This window comes from Sorex araneus, chromosome 3 (assembly GCF_027595985.1).
Source record: "Sorex araneus isolate mSorAra2 chromosome 3, mSorAra2.pri, whole genome shotgun sequence".
In the NCBI taxonomy this organism is placed as follows: domain Eukaryota; kingdom Metazoa; phylum Chordata; class Mammalia; order Eulipotyphla; family Soricidae; genus Sorex; species Sorex araneus.
Genome location: NC_073304.1, coordinates 86,853,221 through 86,873,152, shown reverse-complemented (window position 1 = coordinate 86,873,152; position 19,932 = coordinate 86,853,221). Strand labels below are relative to the sequence as shown.

The 19,932-nt window shown below is 45.9% G+C and overlaps 2 protein-coding genes and 1 pseudogene across 3 annotated transcripts in view; 1 reads left to right on the top strand and 2 right to left on the bottom strand.

Moving 5' to 3' along the window:
- The window catches only part of NDUFAF1 (NADH:ubiquinone oxidoreductase complex assembly factor 1), a 65,044-nt gene that overhangs the window by 807 nt on the left and 44,305 nt on the right, over positions 1-19,932 (top strand). Inside the window, exons 2-5 of the mRNA XM_004609585.2 lie at positions 3,462-4,142; positions 6,029-6,214; positions 7,906-7,980; positions 8,797-8,961. Coding sequence (XP_004609642.1) covers positions 3,537-4,142; positions 6,029-6,214; positions 7,906-7,980; positions 8,797-8,946 — 1,017 coding nt within the window. The 5' untranslated portion in view covers positions 3,462-3,536 and the 3' untranslated portion in view covers positions 8,947-8,961. The remainder of the gene's footprint in view (positions 1-3,461; positions 4,143-6,028; positions 6,215-7,905; positions 7,981-8,796; positions 8,962-19,932) is intronic.
- The window catches only part of NUSAP1 (nucleolar and spindle associated protein 1), a 26,107-nt gene continuing 15,446 nt past the window's right edge, over positions 9,272-19,932 (bottom strand). The window contains exons 8-11 of one of the 2 annotated variants that reach the window (XM_055133711.1): positions 17,093-17,250; positions 14,806-14,922; positions 13,912-14,017; positions 9,272-12,427 (exon numbers count right to left, since the gene is read on the bottom strand). In XM_055133711.1, the coding sequence (XP_054989686.1) occupies positions 12,337-12,427; positions 13,912-14,017; positions 14,806-14,922; positions 17,093-17,250 (472 nt within the window). In that variant the 3' untranslated portion in view covers positions 9,272-12,336. Of the gene's footprint in view, positions 14,018-14,805; positions 14,923-17,092; positions 17,251-19,932 lie in introns of both variants that reach the window. The other variant, XM_055133710.1, reaches the window with a different exon arrangement.
- Positions 10,344-10,464, bottom strand: LOC129403997 (small nucleolar RNA SNORA5; annotated as a pseudogene).

Below are 19,932 nucleotides of genomic sequence, written 5' to 3'. Positions count from 1 at the left end.
TCGTTAATATTCAAGTATTAGTTCCTAATGTTAAAGTTAGACAAAAGATTCTCCTACTGAAGGGTTAGGAGAAGTAATTTCCTTTTCTTTTTCTTTTTCTATTTTTTTTTTGCTTTTTTTGGGTCACACCCGGCAATGCACAGGGGTTATTCCTAGCTCATGCACTTAGGAATTACCCCTGGTGGTGCTCGGGGGCCCATATGGGATGCTGGAAATTGAACCTGGGTCGGCCGCGTGCAAGGCAAATGCTCTACCCGCTGTGCTAGTGCTCCAGCCCTGTGAATTATTTTTATTTTTTATTGTATTTTTTGCTTTTTGGGTCACACCTGGTGATGCACAGGGGTTACTCCTGGCTCTGAACTCAGGAATCACTCCTGGCGGTGCTCAGGGGACCATATGGGATGCTGGGAATCTAACCTGGGTCAGCTGTGTGCAAGGCAAACTTCTCCAGCCCCAGAAATAATTTCTCATGAGAATATGGGAGTTCATGTCCTCCAGCCAGAGACCGCCAAAAATATGCCTGTAGCTGAATTAGTTGGTTTTTATTTGTATGTTCTGGGGGCCATGCTTTGGGCTTCCTCCTGGTGGGTGCACGTACTGGGTATCAAATCTGATCTCCTGTAGGCAAAGCATATACCAGCCATAATTGTCTCTGGTCCTGAGTACATTGGACATGATCATCCTGGAGAAAGAGGGAAAGCACACACCATGTGACCATGGAGCATCTGAGTAATAGTATGTTAGAAGGGGGGAGGGGGCAGAAAGTACAGCAGGCAGGGTGCTTGTCTTGCACGCCAGAGTCGATCCTGGACACATGATATGGTCCCCTGAGCCTGATCCTCTCAGGAGTGATCCCTAAGCACAGAGCCAGAAATAATGCCTGAGCATCACTGGGTGTGGCCCAAAGTCAAAAACACAAAAACAAAAAATGGGTGACTTTGGGAAAAGTAGGAGATAAAATTAGTGATTAGGTATCTTAAATCTGTAAGAGAGAAAATTTTGTCTAGAGATTAATGCTATGACTGACTGGTTAAGATAACACTCATTTTAGCCAGGAGAGTTAAACTGGTCACTTTCGTAGTTTCAACATTGATTTATTGTTTTCAGGCATGATTATAGTTTTCAGTAGTGCTGAGGGTATTGCTCATGAATGTGAGAAAATACAGCACATTTTGGAGGAACTTCTGTGCCATTTTATTTATTTATTTTTTTTGTTTTCTGGGCCACACCTGGCAATGCTCAGGGGATACTCCTGGCTCTGCACTCAGGAATCACTCCTGGTGGTGCTAAGGGAAGTGTATGGGTTGCTGGGAATAGAACCAGGGTCGGCCACATGCAAGGCAAGCACCTTATCTGCTGTGCTACCGCTCTGGCCCCCTTCTGTGTCATTTTATTTTTTTTTTATTATTTATTTATTTATTTATTTATTTATTTTGCTTTTTGGGTCACACCTGTCGATGCACAGGGGTTACTCCTGGCTCTGCACTCAGGAATTACCCCTGGCCGTGCTCAGGGGACCATATGGGATGCTGGGATTTGAACCCGGGTCAGCCGGGTGCAAGGCAAACGCCCTACCCGCTGTGCTATCTCTCCAGCCCCGATCCTTTCTGTGTCATTTTAGAAGTATGAATTTCTTAAAGGAATTGCTGAATTATCAGGAAAGTACCATTATCTGTAGAGAAATCGCCTTTGTTGCAGGTAAAGGATGGATTGGAGAGGAGGGGGATACCAGAATCAGGGAGGTGTGTTTGGACTGTGCTACATTAAGAGTGTTAGTGTGGGCCAACAACAGACTTACCAGTGGGGAGCTTGTGAGAAATGAGAATCTCAGGCCCCATTCCACACCCATTAAACCTGAATCCCCTTTTGCTATGCTGCACTTATGGGACTGGCCGTAGGACCTCGCATATGCAAGGCCTCCCTGGCCCAGAATCTCCATTAAATTAAATGACGTGATTTGGTTTTGGGTGCCACACCTGGAGGTGCTCAGGGCTTATTTCTGGCTCTGTGCTCAGGGTTCACTCCTGGCTGGGTTCAGGAGACTGTATATGTTATTGGGGATTGAACCCAAGTTGGTGGTGTGCAAGGCAATCTTGTTATAGGATCTCTCCAATCAGAATCTCCATTTTAACAAAATTTACAGATTTTGATCAATAGGTTTTGTTTATATTGTGTCACACCTGACAGTGTTCCAGGGCCCTTCCTGGCCCTGGCCATGTTTGGGAAGGCCACATGTGGTGCCAGGGATGAAACCAGGGTTAGCAAGTACAAGACAAGCTTTGTAGCCCCAGTACTACTTCTGCTATCCCAGTATTTTCTTTAATCTGATTTTGTTCATTTGGGGGTCACATTTGGCAGTGTGTAGCACTTCTGGTTCAGTGCTTGGGGGTTGCTTCTGGTGGTCCTCAAGGATTCCTTCAGTGCTCAGGGCTCAAATTCAGTGCCCTTACACATAATGTATGCATCTCTGGCCCTTGCATTAGGATTTTAAAGAGAGTTGGATAGGGGAGATCACCCAAGGGGCTGGATGCATATTTGCATGTGGAACCCTTGAATTTGGTTCCCAGCATTACATTTGGAACCTCACTGGAAGATTCCCCAAACACTGCCTGGTATGGCCCCTCCCCACAAAAATTGAATAAAATTGCAATAAAAATATTGCTTTAGGGACTGGAGAGACAGTATAGGGGTTAAGGCACTTGCCTTGTAGGCTGCCAACCTCAGTTTGATCCCTGACACCAGATGTACCTCTAAGTGCTGGTAGGAGCAATCTCCAAACACAGAGCCAAGAGTAACCCCCAAGCAACACTGGGTGTGACAATCCCTGAAGCCATATCTCCGAGCTCCTGTTTCTTCCTGGCCCTGGCTACTGAATCCACACACCAACGAGATGCCTGGGAATTTGGGGCATCTTGAACAGATACACAAAAGCTGTCTGCTCTCCTTCATGCCTTAAACTTAATCAGGGATCAGAATGGTACAAGGGATAGGGTATTTGTCTCGCTCAGAGCTGACCAGGGTTTGATCTCCAATATGTCCCATGAGCACTGCCATGAGTAACATCTGAGCACAGAGCCAGGTGTAAACCCTGAGTACAGCGGGTGTGGTCCAGAAACAGAACAAAGCAAAACAAATTAACTCAACCTTCCTTGTTGCTTTCAACACATACTTTTGCATTATTTCAGGGTTGATTATTAGCTCTGGGAAGGGGTCTGTGCTTCTCTTTTATCTTGGAATTTTTCCACAAGGGTTTGCACTCTACAACATGATGTAAAGTGCAAACAGTAGTCTGCTCATAGTAGGCCCTGGGTGAAATTTTATAGAATTGCAAATTAAGTTCATGGGTTTCACAATATGAATTTCACAACACTTGAAATTTCAGAGGAAAGTTTGGAGTTTAGAGAGGACACTTACGAGAAAGTTGCTACTTCAGTAACATTTAAATGTCTCTTCTGTTATAGGCAGAATCAAGCAATTTGCTGAAGTTTCTTTCCCCCAACCCTGCAGAGCAGTTTACGCTTTGACTTTTACTTACCATGGCCTTGGTTCACAAATTGCTGAATGGAACTTACAGGCTCAGAAAATGCGTGAAACCAGGTGTGGCCTGGTACCCTTTTAAGGGACATTGCTTTGCAGACTATTGCACCAGCAGCAGTCAGAAACCTGTGACCGTTGCTGGCAGTACCTCTGCGCAGAGGGCGACTGAAGGGGGTTTGCAAGGACAGAGGACGACTGAAGGGGGTTTGCAAGGACACCGGCCAAGAGAAGCAGCTTTGGATATTACTTCTCCAGAGGAGAAGCCAGAAATTAGTTTCGATAAGGCCATTAAAGATGAAATAAAGGACCATTTTTGGCGTTTGAAGGATGAAATCGTGAGTCACTGGATAGGGCCCGAGGGCCGCCCTCTGCACGAGGTCTTGCTGGAGCAAGCCAAGGTAGTGTGGCAATTCCGAGGAAAAGAAGATTTGGACAAATGGGTGGTGACTTCCGATAAGACAATTGGGGGCCGAAGTGAAGTGTTCCTGAAGATGGGCAAGAACAATCAGAGTGCGCTGGTGTACGGGACCCTCAGCTCCGAGGCCCCTCTGGACGGGGAGAGCAGCCGCAGTGGCTACTGCGCCATGATGTCCAGGCCTCTGAGGGTAGGTGAGGTGCAGCCACCTCGGGGACAGGGGCAGTCGGGCTGACTCTCGGGGGGAGCCCGAGGGAGAGCGGACAGCTTTTGCCTGTCCTTTGGAGACACCTGAAAATCCCAGGTATCTCCTCTGTGTGAATTCAGTAATCATGACCACTGGAGGAAGCCAGAACTCAGGGAAGATGTGGCTTCCGAGGGGGCATGGCTCTGGGCCAGGGGAAAGGTTCTGGGGAGATAATATATCCTCTTTAGCATGGATCCAGGCCCTGGGATGGCTAGAGGTTCAGCCTGGCATTTTTGTTTTGTTTTGTTTTCTTTTTTTTTTTTTTTGGTTTTAGGGTAACAGGCAGCGGGACTCCGAGGCTGCTGCTTCTCAGGGACCCCCATGCAGTGCCAGGGGTGCAGGCCTGGTCTCCTGCATATGAAATGTGCGCTCCTGTCCGCTGAGCTAGCTCCCCAGCCCATGCTCGGGTGTTGTGAGCACGTGCTGGTATTAGAAGATGTGCTAAGCTCATTTGGGATTTCCCGGCTACCAGAATTTAGCCATTGTTTGAAAGAACCAACTCAGGACTGTTTTGAGAATTAAAGTATGCATACTTGAACTGGGGCCATTGTGCATCAGGGAGGGCACTTGCCTTTGCATGCGGCCAACCTGGGTTCGATTCCTAGCACCCATGTGGTCCCTCCAAGCACCAACAGGAATGATCTGAGTGCAGACCCAGTCCTGAGCACAGCTAGTTGTGGCCCCTAAAGCTAAAATTAAGTATATACGCATGCAGAATGCCTAGTGTGAGGACTCCGTGGAGAAAGAGCAGTTTATACTGAGCTCTTCATTGGGTTCCTGGTCTACCGGAAGGAGCTGTCCTGCCCTGTCCTCTCAGAAGCTATGACCCACAGAGCAGAACAGAAATACACAAGAGTATCTGTTGAGGGGTGGCCAAGTGAGTGCGAGCCCTGTGTAGTACTGTTCCAGGCCAGTCCTGACTTGAGACTTGAGCTTCACCTCAGAAACATTGATATATGGGGGGGGAGGGGGAGAGAAAAGGGGGACTAAAAAAAAGAAGAAAAAATCATTGTATTTTTGGGGTTTTGTTTTTGGGTTATGCCTGGCAGTGCTCAGTGGCTACTTCTTGGTGTCTGGGGGTCCTGGTGGAGGGAGCCAAGTGCTGAAGCACTGACTGATTTAGGCTTCCCATGCACAAAGCATGGCCGCTTGCCCTTTGCACTGTCTGCCCAGCCCCGTGTTAGTATTTTATCCTAGAAGTATCACCAGATTTATCTGCTACTTTATGGTGGTGGTTAAAAGCGGGAGAAAATGATTCATGGAGATACATATTAGCCTCTTTGGGCCACAATGGGCTGTGCTTGAGGGCTGCTCCCTGGGAGGTGGTTTTGGAAGTGACTGGGGGTGGTGCTCAGGAGCCCTTGTGTGCTGGGATCAAACTCTGGGCTGTCACACACAGCACATGTATTTCAGCTTGGAGCCTTCCCTCCAGCCTGCTGGTGGACGTTCCATTTGGTTTTGGGGGTCCATACTGGGTGGTACTCAGGGGCTGTTCCGGCTCAGTGCTTGGAGGCTTCTTGAGGTACCCAGCAGAGTTGGGGATCAAACCTGGGCCTCCCACATGCAAAATATGTGCTCCAGCCCATTGAGCTAACTCCTTGGTCCTTCATGGATCTTACTTTTCTTTTGCTTGGTCAGGGGGTTAGTCCTGCCTCTGCTTGGGGGGTCGCTTCTGAATTAGACCCCCGCCTCCAGCACACAAGGCGTGGGCGCAGCATTGAGCCACCTCTCCTGCCTGCTCACTACTGGATCTTTTTGATGTTTCCAACCTGATTAATTTGCTAACAATGTAAAATGAGAAGATACAAACAGGCCTTTCTGTCCCTTAGGGCCCCTTTGAGAGGAAGCGGTCTTATGATTGGTCTCAGTTCAATACCCTGTATCTCCGGGTCCGGGGAGATGGTCGGCCTTGGATGGTGAATATCAAGGAGGACACGGATCTAATCCAGCGGAAGGACCAGATGTACAGTTACTTCATGTTTACCCGCGGAGGGCCCTACTGGCAGGAAGTCAAGGTGAAACAAGTTTACAGAGACAAGTCCTTTCAGCAACTTTGTACTTGCCTCATCCTTAGGAATACCTCTTGGAACTGTGGGGAGGGAGGCAAAATTCACCTAGTTGAGTTTCCTCTCACCAATGTGTTAGCTTACTAACCACTGGTTCTTTGGGGCTGCTCCTGTTTCTATGCTAGGCGATCACTCTGGTGATGCTCCTGGACCTTTGTTGCAGGGGATGGAGCCCAGGCTTCATCCTCCCAAAGCATGAGGTTAGCCCATTAGCACTCTCCAGCCTAAGCATTTTTTTTGTTTGTTTTTGGGCCACACCTGGCGATGCACAGGGGCTACTCCTGGCTCATGCACTCAGGAATTACTCCTGGCAGTGCTCGGGGGACCATATGGGATGCTGGGATTCGAACCTGGGTCAGCCGCGTGCAAGGCAAACGTCCTACCCGCTGTGCTATTGCTCCAGCCTCCCTAAGCATTTTTTAAATAAGGAATTTGGTGGTGAATACTTTGAAGCCAACTCATTAGGGCCTCTTACATAGCAGCTCTGCACCCCATAGCTGGATACTTAGAAGAAGGCACGCATAGTGAGGAAGTAGAATTCCTGGGCCACGTGATGTATTGACCCATATTCCTGCTAATGCTGCAAGTGTGCCTGTCCCCAACTCCTGCCCAGCCCTGGCCTCCCACCCCATTTCTCCTGGGTTATTTTATCTTCCATTTATCTGTAAGAGCTGGGGGTTTAGGATACATTATTTTGCAGTGTCAGGGATGGAACTCAGGGCCTCCCATTCTGGGCAAGTGCTCTATTGCCTAAGCTCTCACTGGAGGTTATATCTTCTTAAAAAATTTTATATCGGGTCTGGAGAGATAGTACAGTGGCTTTATAGTACAGCTTGCCTTGCATGGGGCCCACCAAGAGTGATTCTGGACTGCAGAATCAAGAGTAAGCCCTGGGGCTGGAGCGATAGCATAGTGGGTAGGGCGTTTGCCTTGCACGCAGCCGACCTGGGTTCCAGCCAACCTGGGTTCGAATCCCAGCATCCCATATGGTCCCCTGAGCACTGCCAGGAGTAATTCCTGAGTGCAGAGCTAGGAGTAACCCCTGTGCATCGCTGGGTGTGACCCAAAAAGCCAAAAAAAAAAAAAAAAAGTGAGCCCTGAGCACTGCTGGCTATGGTAGAAAATATATATTTTTTTGGCTTTTTGGGTCACACCCGGTATTGCACAGGGGTTACTCCTGGCTCATGCACTCAGGAGTTACTCCTGGCGGTGCTCAGGGGACCATATGGGATGCTGGGAATTGAACCCAGGTCAGCGGTGTGCAAGGCAAATGCCCTACCCACTGTGCTATTACTCCAGCCCCCAAAATTTCTATCTTTGATTCAAATGGATAGCCCTGGTCATGATTATATATATTATAAAATCAAGCTTAATAGTTTTATTTATTTTTGCTTTTTTGGGTCACACCTGGCGATGTACAGGGGTTACTCCTGGCTCTGCACTCAGGAATCACCCCTGGCGGTGCTCAGGGGACCAAATGGGATGCTGGGAATCGAACCCGGCTCGGCCGCATGCAAGGCAAACACCCTACCCGCTGTGCTATTGCTCCAGCCCAATAGTTTTAGTTTTATTATTAATTCCACACAAATGCTTCTGTTGTTCACATTACAGTTAAAAAAAATTCTTATTTTCCCTTTCAGATTCCTTTCTCCAAATTTTTCTTCTCTAATAAAGGAAGAATCCGAGATGCCCAGTACCAGCTGATGCCTGACAGGGTAGGAGTTCCTGTACTTTCACTAGGCCCTGTGTTTGCATCAGTAATGACACAGCTTCTGTGAGGACAAGTTCAGTCTCTTACTTGAAAGCGATGGACTCAGACTCGGGGCCACTTACACCGTGCTTGAATCAGCTTTGTCCTGTGAGCTAGCCTCCATCTGCAGAAATCTCAGCTCATTTTGGGGCCACAGCTGGCAATACTTAGGGCTTACTCCTGGCTCTGCACTCAGGGATCACTCCTGCAAGTGCTTCTGGGACCATATAGGGTACTGGTGATCAAACCTGGTGGGCCCTGTGCAAGGCAAACATCCTATCTGTACAATTGCTCTGGCCCTCTGCAGAAATCTCAGTGCCGTCACTTTTTTCCAGTATGTTCTTTCTCTTTGCCGCTGTTGTTGGGTATACATAATGTACATATATCTGTAGTGTCCAGGGCTCAACCAAAGGTACTCAGGGGTCCATGGATCAAGCCCAGGGCCTCTTAACTGCAGGCCTAGACTCTGACTTTGAGCCACATCCCTGACCCGCACATACTTAACAGTTGGAGAAAGCAGCAGGGAAAGCCCATCAGACATATCTGTTGACCTTTCTGGTATGACTCGGTCCTGCCTTAAAGTGAGAGGCGAGGGGTGGAATGGAAAGCAGGGAGTCTTACTTTTACTAAACCTGCTTCCTCTTTTAATTTGCTACCGTATACTGAACTGGGGTGTAAAGAGCCAGCAATAGTAATCACCTCATGGAATTTTGAAACCCCAGTAAAAACATTCATACATCCATGTCTGTATTTTAACCCATTTCTCTAAATTTAAATTTAGATCTCTTCCATCGGATTCACCTTGGCTGATAAAGTAGACGGTCCATTCTTCTTGGAAATAGATTTTATTGGTGTATTTACGGATCCAGCCCACAAGGAAGAATTTGCCTATGAAAATTCTCCAGAGCTCAACCCAAGACTTTTTAAGTAGTCATCACGTGGTAGTGTGGTAGTACAACTAAATTATTGGTGGTAGTGTCTACAACACAAAATAGTTTTTGTTTGGGGGCCATGCCTGGTGGTGTTCAGGGGTCTGAGACCCTGGATTGGCTAGGGATTAAACTGGCGTTGGCCATGTGCAAGGCCAGTGCCCTATGCACTACGCTATTTCTATAGCTCTAATAGACCTTTACTATAATATACTTTATAGTAAAGTATAATAAATAATAAATAATAAGTAATAAAGTATAATTGATGAGTGACATTCACAAATGGTATTTCCTGCATTTTTTTTTTTTTTTTTTAGCTTTTGTGGGTCACACCTGGCAATGCACAGATTCCTGGCTCTTCACTCAGGAATCACCCCTGGCGGTGCTTGGGGGACCATATGGGTTGTTGGGAATCAAACCTGGGTCATCCACGTGCAAGGCAAATGCCCTACCCGCTGTGCTATCGCTCCAGCCCCTCCTGCATTTCTTTTTTTGCTTTTTGGGTCACACCCAGCAGTGCACAGAGGTTACTCCTGGCTCTGCACTCAGGAATTACTCCTGGTGGTGCTGGGGGACCATATGGGATGCTGGGAATCAAACCCGGGTCAGCCATGTGCAAGGCAAACGCCCTATCCGCTGTACTATTGCTCCAGCCCCCACTCGCATTTGTTTTTAAAGCTTTTTTTGGGTCACACTCAGTGATTCTCAGGGTTACTCCTGGCTCTGCACTCAGGAATTATTCTTGGTGGTACTCAGGGGATCATATGGGATGCTGGGGATCAAACCCAGGTCAGCTGCATGCATGACAAATGCCCTACCCACTGTCCTATCTCTGTGGCCTCAGTATGTATTTCCTAAGATGAAACTAAATGGTAGTTCATTTAGATTAACACAGCATGACATCATGTTGTTTTCATCTTCTTCTTTTTTTTTTCATTTTTGGGTCACGCTGGCAGTGCTCAGGGCTTGCTCCAGGCTGTGTCTCAGGAATCGCTCCTAGTGGGGTAGGAGGACCATAAGTGGTGTTGGGAGTCAAGCGCGGGTTAGCCACATGCCAGGCAAGCAGTCTACCTGCTATCCTATTGCTCAGAGCCTCTCTTAATAGTTTTACAAACACAAAGCCCACCATTTTAAGCATGCAGGCCAATGATTTTCTGTGTATTTACAGATTGCACAACTTAATTGAATACACTGAGAAAAATTTCATGAGGCCAAAAGAAATTTCAGTGCCTTTATAATCACTTTTCAGTCCCATCTCAGCTCCAGGTAATGCCCACCCACTTTCCTTCTCTATAGACTTATCTGACATGAACATTTCATAGAAATAAGATCATTTAATATGTAATTTTTTCTGGCTTAAAACTTACCAGGTCTTTGAGGTTCTTCCCTTTATTCTTTTTGTTGCCTGTGACCAGATTTATCCCTGAGGCCCAGGGCCCATGAGCCATAGTGTTCTTTTGGCAGCCTTTTGGGCCAGCACCAGCCATGGTGCGATAGGCTCCATATTTGATGCAGCTGCAGAGATTCATCCTTATTGTGTTGTGTTTAACAGCACTTTATTCCTTTTTTGTACAGAATTAAAAGAACCCACTTACCTATATTTCAAAGTGGTAATATTATTTTGCATTCCTTTACAGCAGTGTATTTTGTTTGTTTGTTTGTTTTTGGACTATACATGGCTGTGCTCAGGAGTTATTCCTGGCTCTGCATTCATGAATCAATCCACTCCTGGCATGCTCAGGGGACCATATGGGACACTGGGGATTGAATGCAGGTCAGACGGAAGACAAGCGCCTTACACACTATACTATCTCTCTGGCCCCCTGGAACAGTGTATTTTGATTAGATCCAGCCTCTGATAGAAAAATCTGGATTTTTTTAGCACCACGAGTAAGCTCAGCTTCATGGGTTCATGTGTGAGTAACAATAAACAAAATATAATTTGACTGTAGATGCTGTAGACATACAGGAGAACATGATCATTTCTTTTTGGCATGTGAGAAAGGATGGAGGGTTGGGGTGATGTGGCTCCGCAAAGCCTTTCTGCATGAATGAGATCAGAAGTTCTGCCCAGATACCACCTACACCAGAAGTCGGATCTCTGCTACGAGAGTGTGAGCACCAGAGTCGAGAACACCCAGGAAGGCCAGAGAGATTACAGGACAGGGGTTACCGTGGGTGCTTGTCTTGCATGTGGCCAATCCAGGTGCTATTCCTGGCACTGCATGGTCCCCTCTGAAAAAAGTGGGAGCTTCTCCTAAACAGAGCTGGGAGAAGCCCCAAGAAAACAAAACAAGTGTGAGCAGGCACCAAGCCCAAGGAAATAACTCATGAACTATAAACATTGTATCAACATCAATGGCAAGGGAGAGGAAGAGCATCCCCAGGAATTACACATAAATCTCTTCATCTTAGCTGCTCATCTAAGTTTTAGAAGCCTATTATGTTGGAAAAGAATGAACTGACTGGGGCCAGAGTGTACAGTGGGTAGCGCGTTTGCCTTGCACATGGCTGACTGGGGTTTGATCCCTGGCATCTTATATGATCCCCAGAGCACCGCCAGGATTAATTCCTAAAAGCACTGCTGGGTGTGACCCAAAAAGGGAAAAGAGAAAAGAATAAACTTACCACAATTTTATTTATGAAAATCATAAACAGGACAAACTCAGAAGCTTCTGGTAGGTGCAAAGTATACAGATATGACACTAAGCCACTCAATTCTTTGCCCTAAACTAAAACTATAATGGACAGAGTATAGTAATTCTTAAAGCAGCAGTTCTCAAATTTCAAAATACATTTTTTTTTATGAGCAGGGTTAGCATATGCTCTAATTTTTGTTAAGATGGCAAGTACATAAAATGATCAGAACAAAGGTACAAGCTTAAAGAAAACTTAAACAAAAGTTTTGTTTTGCTTAAACAAAACAAAAGCTTAAACAAAACCTTTTAAGATATCGATGCTGTAACTACCTCCTGTGGCCCACAGATACATCCTCTTACAAGCAGGCCTTTCTAGCCTACTCTTATTGCTCCATTTCTGCTAAAGCCTGCAGCGTAACTAGTTACTATCAGATAAATGTTTTTACTTACAAGGATACTGCAAGGTTGGAGCCTACAGAGGGAACTTGACATGAAAATATCTAGGTTAACAAACTACTAAAGAAGGCTTAATTAGAAAACTGAGCTGTATCGTGACTTACATAAAAACCATTCTAAAGAATTCGTGGTCTTTAGAAATGAATGTCCTTTCAGAGATGTGGCACATGGAAAGCCCATTCCCACAATACAGTGTCAGTGAGGAACAGAAAGATAGCTAGTGACTGAAAAGGAGAACACTAAAATATGTACAGAAAGTTCAAAATAAAAGAATATTTACATAATATTACAAAATTATTAATTCTTAGCCACAAGTCCTCTTCGAGCTGCCAAAACCTTGGCTTTCTTCTCCTTCTGCTCTTCCTCATGTTTCTTGCGCTGCTCCTCCCTGAAATGGACAGGGATGAGTTATGCTCCAGTGAAACTCCACAGCAGAGCATCTTAAAAATCACCATTGGCCTAATGTCACATCTAGTGGAGTTTTGGGTCCCTCCTGGGGCCAGGCTCGGGGGAATGTGTGGTGTTGGGGATTGAACCTGTGTCTTCTGCATGCAAAACACGTGCTCTGGTCCTTTGAGCACCTTCTCTATGATGTCTGGATGTAAACTGACACTGGAGTCAGAGTGATAGCGAAGTGGGTAGGCTGCTTGCCTTGCATGTGGCTGACCCAGGTTTGATCCCCATATGTTCCCCTGTGTCCCACCAGGAATGATTCCTGAGTATACATCCAGGAGTAAGCCCTGCTCACTGCTGGGTGTGACCCAAAACAAAGTTATCCATGTAAACTGATATCCAGCACACTTTGGAAGACAGGCTTTACAGTCCATCCAGTGGCCTGTGCCTCTGCTAAAGGCCCAGTTTCCCCAGGGTGAGGGTTTCCACCTCTTGACATATCTACACATCCTGTACACTTGACCCCATGGTAGGCAGAACTGTGAGGCATGAGCATGCTCTGACTTCTGAAGCCCATTCTGAAGCACATCCTTTTATTATTATATTTTTTTGTAGGGGGGGGCACACCCAGCTTACTGGGCTTACTCCTGGCTCTGTACTCAGGAATTCTACTGGTGGGGCTCTGGGGTCCATATTGGATGCTGAGGATCAAACCCAGGTCAGCCACATGCAAGGCAAATACCATATCCTCATACTATCTCTCGGGCTCTTCTTTTTATTTCTGAGCCACACTCAGCTTACTCATGGTGGGGCTCAGGGGACCACATGTGGTGCCAGGACTTGAAACCAGGTTGGCAGCATGTAAGGCTAGTGCCCTAACCACTGTGCTACCTCTCTAGCCCCTGAATCACTTGTTGAGCTTTGAAAACAATGCAGATGCTTGGGCCCCACCTCAAACCTTCTCAATCTGAATCCACTGTGGCGGGGCCCTAGTGACATGTGCTTTACATAACATGTGATTTTATCTCCACTCCCTTGATCGCTAGAGAGATTGTATAGGGGGAAGGCACTTGCCATGTATATGGCAAACCCTGGTTCAAAGCCCAACATTACATGTTGTACCTTGAACCCCACCAGGAGCAATGAGCACAGGGCCAGGAGTGGTCCTTGAACACAGCCAGGTGTACCCTACCCTCCTTCTATATAAGTTTGTTTCTTTAAGCATACATGGTGAGGCTTGGAGACTACTTCCTGCTCTGTTACTAGTGCAGGGGGGCTGAGCAGAAGGGGCCCTGTGATACTGGGGGGAGTCGGGCTTGGCAGCATGCACGGCAAGTGCCTTAACCATTGTTCTATCTTTCTGGTCCCATTATTTTCTTAAACTATCTCATTACTGAGATTCCCCTTAACCCAGAGATTCTGCTTTTATATAAATACAATCTTTCAAAGAGAATTCTAGAACTGGATCATTATACTCGCCTGGTCTTGAAACGAGGCTGTTTGTACGTGTTCTTGTGGAGGCTGACTCTGCTTACATGTTCATTCACACAGTTTTCTTTAGATTGTCCCCATGGTTTCAGCTTTCCTAAGACAGATATAAAAATCTATTTAAGATACATATAAATATATATCATATCTATAAATACATTATATATGTGCATGTATATATATACACATGTATATATATACACACACATACATACATATATATATATATAGAGAGAGAGAGAGAAAGAGAGAGAGACAGAGACACTATACTTTTCAGTGCTCAAAGGACCACGTGATCCCAGATATCCAGCCCGGTGCTCCCATTCAATGCATGCATTGCTGCCCTTGTAGCCATATCCCCAGACTAGGAAATTATATCACTTTCTTTGTTTTGGGGCTACAACCAGCTGTACTCAGGAATAACCCCTATGCACAGTGAGGGGTGGCCTAAATTTGCCCCCCTCTCGAATATATACATTTAAAAGAGAAAGAGAGATTAGTGCCCAAGAGTGACATGTACCCAATAAGTAATCCAGAGAGATGAGAGATTACAAGAGATTGGGGTCTTTTGAAAGTTGCAAAGAAAACATTTGTTTACTCATGGGATTGCACAGATTAATACCCAAGTTCCTTGATTTGGGCTAAAACTTTAAAAATGATTTGTAGTGACTGACTGGAAGTTCTATCTTTGACTGCAAGGTTCCATGGTGTAATGGTTAACATTCTGGACTCTGGAAGTTCTATCTTTGAAGGATTTGAAGGAGGGAGAGAGAGGGGGGAGGGGGAGGGAGAGAAAAAGGGAGAGGGGAGAGAGAGCAGTGCTCAGGAAACTATTTGAAACCAAGGATCTAACCCCCACCCCACCACCACCACACACACACATACCTTTGTGTGGTTCATAGTTGAGTGGACGAGACAAACTTGCTTTGAGATCAAACACTGGTTTTTTCTGGGAGACGGGAGTATTTGAGGCTTCAGCAATGCGCTTGAATGGGGTAGAAACTAAAAATAAGACAGACACATAAAACCCAAATCCCTAAGGGCTTAATTCAAAAATCAGTTTTTACACTCAAAATTTAGGGATGGAGAAATAGTACAGAGATTTAGGCACTTGCTTTGCAAGCGCTGACCTTGGTTCAGTCCCCAGCTCCATATGTGGTTATGAGCCCCACCAGGAGTGATCACTGAACAGAGCCAGGAGTAAGCCCTGAGCACTGCTGGGTGTGGCCCAATTCCTCCCAAAAAAAAATTCAACTATCAGGTCATAATCCATTAATAACTCTAGTTCATAATTTATTGTTAGCAGTAACAGTTACATTAATCCAGATAGAAATCCTGAGGAATATGATTATATGTAAATGGATTTTCATGCTATGGTGGTTGATATTAAAGGCTGTAATGGCAGGGTTTGAGTGATAGTATAGCAGCTGGTAGGACATTTGCCTTGCATGCCGCTAACCCAAGTTCGACCCCTGCATTCCATATGGGACCCCTGAGCAGCGATGGGGGGAATTCTTAAGTGCAGAGCCAGGGGTAACTCCTGAGCACCACTGGGTGTGACACAAAAAGTCAAAAGGAAAAAAAAAAAAGGGCTATAACTTCAGAATGTGAAGTTTTAGGGCCAAAGATAGTTCAAAGGGCTGGAACACAAATTCTATATGTAAGAGTCCTGGGTTTAATCCCTGACACAACATGGTTGCCCAAGGATTAGCTGTCGTCCCCAAAATAAAAACAGTGATTATTTTTTTTTGGAGGGGGGCATACCTGGAAGTGTTCAGGGCTTACTTCAGGCTCTACACTCAGAAAACCCTACGCACTGTACTACTGTTCAGGCCCTGGAATCAAGGCTCTTAATAGGAGAACTTTGACACATAAGGTTCTAAAGCATGCCTCAATCTGTTGGCTATATTGCTTTAAACTAATTTCCCAAAGTGGGCAATACTGCCCCCTTGGGGAAGGATCTAGAATGACCTCGGGGGCACTAGTCTCCAATACAATTGGGATGTACTATCATCTTGTTTGTCTACTTAAAGGTAGATTTTTCAGGAGATGCCAAGGGATTTATTTCTTTTCAGAAAAAAGGGAAAGTAGGCCATGTAAGTTTGGGAGCTGTGGCAAATCTTCAAATGGCTACTGTTTTCCTGGTGACAGAAAATAACTGTCAGGGCGGAAGTGATAGTACAGTGGGGAGGGCTTGCTAGCGGCTGACCTGGGTTCGATCCCCAGCATCCCATATGGTCCCCCGAGCACTGCCAGGTATGATTCCTGAGTGCAGAGCCAGGAGTAACCCATGAGCACCGCCGGGTGAAAAGACTGTCAATATACTTTCCTGAATCTCTGACAGTGTATCAAGTTCCCGGGTGACCTTCCTGACTTGTACAACCGGAGTGTAGAGCATAGCACTTACTCCAAGAATTCTGGAATCTCACCAGCTTTAGTCCTGAAGGTTCATTCAGAGACTCAGACAAGTCCCGCAATCCTCGTTTTTAAATTTTTGCTATGTGGGCGCACTCAGTGGTACGAGGGGCAGGACAGCGACGAGGAACAGGTGATGCCAGGCAGGCAACCCAGAACCACCACGTGCACAGCCCCTACTCCGTCACTTTCGCATCTCCCCAGCACAGAATTCTCTGATCGGGACTGAGCTGATAGGCAGGCACCAGTTTTTCTTGCTGCACTAGCATTTACTCTATCACTGTATCACTGTCATCCTGTTGTTCGTCAATTTACTCGAGCGGGCACCAGTAACATCTCTATTACACTCAGCCCCGAGATTTTAGCAGCCTCTTCTTACTCGTCTTTTCTAATAATTGGAGGCTCTTTCAGGGTCAAGGGAATGAGGCCTATCATTACTGCTTTTGGTATATCCCAGCATTTACTCTACTGACATTAAATGATTTGGGGTTTCTTTTTGTTTTGGTGATGCTTAGAGCTAACTTCTTAGAGCTATTCTTCCTGAATAGGGTGTGGAAATTGAACCTGGGTCAGTGGTATGTAAGGCAAGCACCTTACCTGCTGTACTATTTTCCCACCCCCCCAAAATTAAGTGACACCTAGGCTATAGTGATATTCTATTTTTTGTTTTACAGCATATTTAAAGGAAATAGACTTAACTCTAGGAAGTTACACGGTTTCAAGATGAACCAAAAGTTTGTCTTTTTTTCCTTCTTACCAACAGCAGAATCCCTTCTTGGGGTCATTAGCTTGTTTGTACCAAGCGCAGACTGGCCTTTCGAGGTACTCCAAGGCACGGTCACAAGGGGAGACTTTCTGGCTGGAGTCTTGGTGAGTGAACGCTTATGCTCATTATCTTTAGTAGTGGCTGAAAACCTAAACAGGACAGTAGAACACAGGCCATCAACATGCTCTCAAGTTGAACTTGGGGCAAGCTTCTAACAGAACTACAGGCCCAGCACCAAACAGTGAAAGGGCCTCCAGAAATACTGTTACAGGAGTATTACATGTTCTCTTGCAGAACAGACATGCGCTCACAGTCTGGACGCTAAAGCAAACCACATCCATGCTTACTCCTGCTGTTTGGGAACTACAGATTCATATTCTGTGGTCCGCAATGTGCAAAGCTGTGTTAAAGAGAAATGCTGTGAGCTGTAGACAACTCTGGACACAGTGGGAGGGTGGGATGGAGGACGGGACTGGAGTATGAGAGAGAGAGAGATTGTGTGCCTATGGGGGCAGGTATGGAGAAACGACAAGGACAGTCTGTGTGCCCTGCAGCAGGAGGTAGCCAGGCCATGCTTGAGTGCTGCCAGAAGCAGACATCGCTCCATGCTGAAAGGGTTCCTTTGAAAAATTTATCTTCAATTTTTATATTCAAGTTAATAGAAAAATTTCTCTTTATACTTCTTTATAGCCACATAACCAATATGTTAATAAAATGAAGACTTAGTCATATAGATGTTATCTTCTGTTTTATAAAACATTAGTTTCTAGGAGTCAGAGTGACAGTTATAACAGGGAGAGTGCTTGCCTTATAAGTGGCCAACCCGGTTTGGTCCCTGGAACTCCATATGGTTCCCTGAGACCTGCCATGTCAAGGAGTGATCCTTGAGCATAGAGTCAGGAGTAAGCCCTGAGCACCGCTGGGTATGGCCTCCAAACAAACAAACAAACAAACAAACAAACAAACAAACAGGAAGTACTTTAATCTTTAAAAAAATATTAGCTCCAAAAAGTTGGATTAAATAACAAAACATGGGGCTGCTATATTTACTATGGCATGTAGGGTGCTTGCATTGCATGCCTTGGACATGGTCAGATGTATCTCTCGCCTCCTTCCCCGCCCCTCCCCGCCCCCAAAAAGGAGAAAGAAAGCATGAAAAAAATGTTAGAACTTGGGCTGGAGAGATAGCACAGTGGGTAAGGTGTTTGCCTTGCATGCAGCCGACCCGGATTCAATTCCCAACAACCCAAGCACCGCCAGGAGTGCATGAGCCAGGAGGAACCCCTGTGCATTGCTAGGTGTGACCCAAAAAGAAAAAAAAAAAAGTCAGAACTTACAAAACCATCTGAAGTTTGATGGGAGGGGAACTGGGGACACTGATGAAGGGACTGGTTCTTAAACACTGCACTTCTAGAATTCAATGAATAATTTTGTAATTCAGAGTCACTGTCACTGTCATCCCATTGTTCATCGATTTGCTTGAGCGGGCACCACTAACGTCTCTCATTATGAGACTTATTGTTACTGTTTTTTGGTATATCAAATACACCATGGGTAGCTTGCCAGGCTCTCCGAGAGGGGCAGAGGAATCGAACACGGGTTGGCCTCATGCAAGGCGAACGCCCTACTTGCTGTGCTACTGCTCCAGCCCGTAATTCAGAGTACTTGAATAAATTACTTAAGAAAAACATCTGGGCTGGGGCTGGAGCGATAGCACAGTGGGTAGGGCGTTTGCCTTGCACGCGGCCGACCCGGGTTCGAATCCCAGCATCCCATATGGTCCCCTGAGCACCGCCAGGAGTAATTCCTGAGTGAAGAGCCAGGAGTAATCCCTGTGCATCGCCGGGTGTGACCCAAAAACAAAAAAAAAAAAAGAAAAAAAAAAGAAAAACATCTGATGTCTAGAAGGATTGCACTCATCTGTGGAATATAAAATAACAGAGTGGGAGACTAACACCCAAGAGTTGTAGAGATAAGGACCAGGAGGTCTGCCTCATAGCTTGGAAATTGGCCTCACATGTTGGGGGAAATGGCAGCTCAGATAGAGAAGGGAACACCAAGTAGAGGATATTGGGAGGAGCCATTTGGGTTGAAAGATGCGTACCGAAAGTAGACTATAGATTGAACATGAAGGCCACTCAATACCTCTATTGCAAACTACAACATCCAAAAGGAGAGAGAACAAAAGGGAATGCCCTGCCACAGAGGCAGGGTGGGGTGGTGGGGGATGGGGTGGGGGTGGTGAGAGGGATACCAGGATCATTGGTGGAGGTAAATGGGCACTGGTGGAGGGATGGGTAAATGATCACTGTATGACTGAAACGCAAACACAAAAGTTCATAAGTTTGTAACTGTACATCACAATGATTCTCTAATAAAAAATTAAAAAAAAAAAAAAAAAGAAAAACATCTGATGTCAGGGCCAGAGATAATTCAGGGTAAGATGCTCGTCCTGTATACAGCCAACACCAGTTTGGTCCCCTGCACCATGTATGGTTTCTCAAGCTCTGTCAGGAATGATCCCTTAGCACAACCAGGTGTGGACTAAAAACTGGAAAAGAAAAAACTATATGTGGTGCTGGGAATCAAAGTACTCTTGCAGTGTGCATGGAAGAGCCATCCCCACTGTACCATCTCTCCCATCCCTGTTTCATTCACATGAAGACATTTGATTCAGGGGCCAGAATCGTATTACAGCAGGGAGGGCATTTGCCTTGCATGTGGCCACCCAGATTCAACCCCCAGCATCCCTACGGTCTCTGGAGCACCACCAGGATTAATTCCTGAGTACAGAACCAGGAGTAACCCCTCAGCATCATAGGATGTGGACC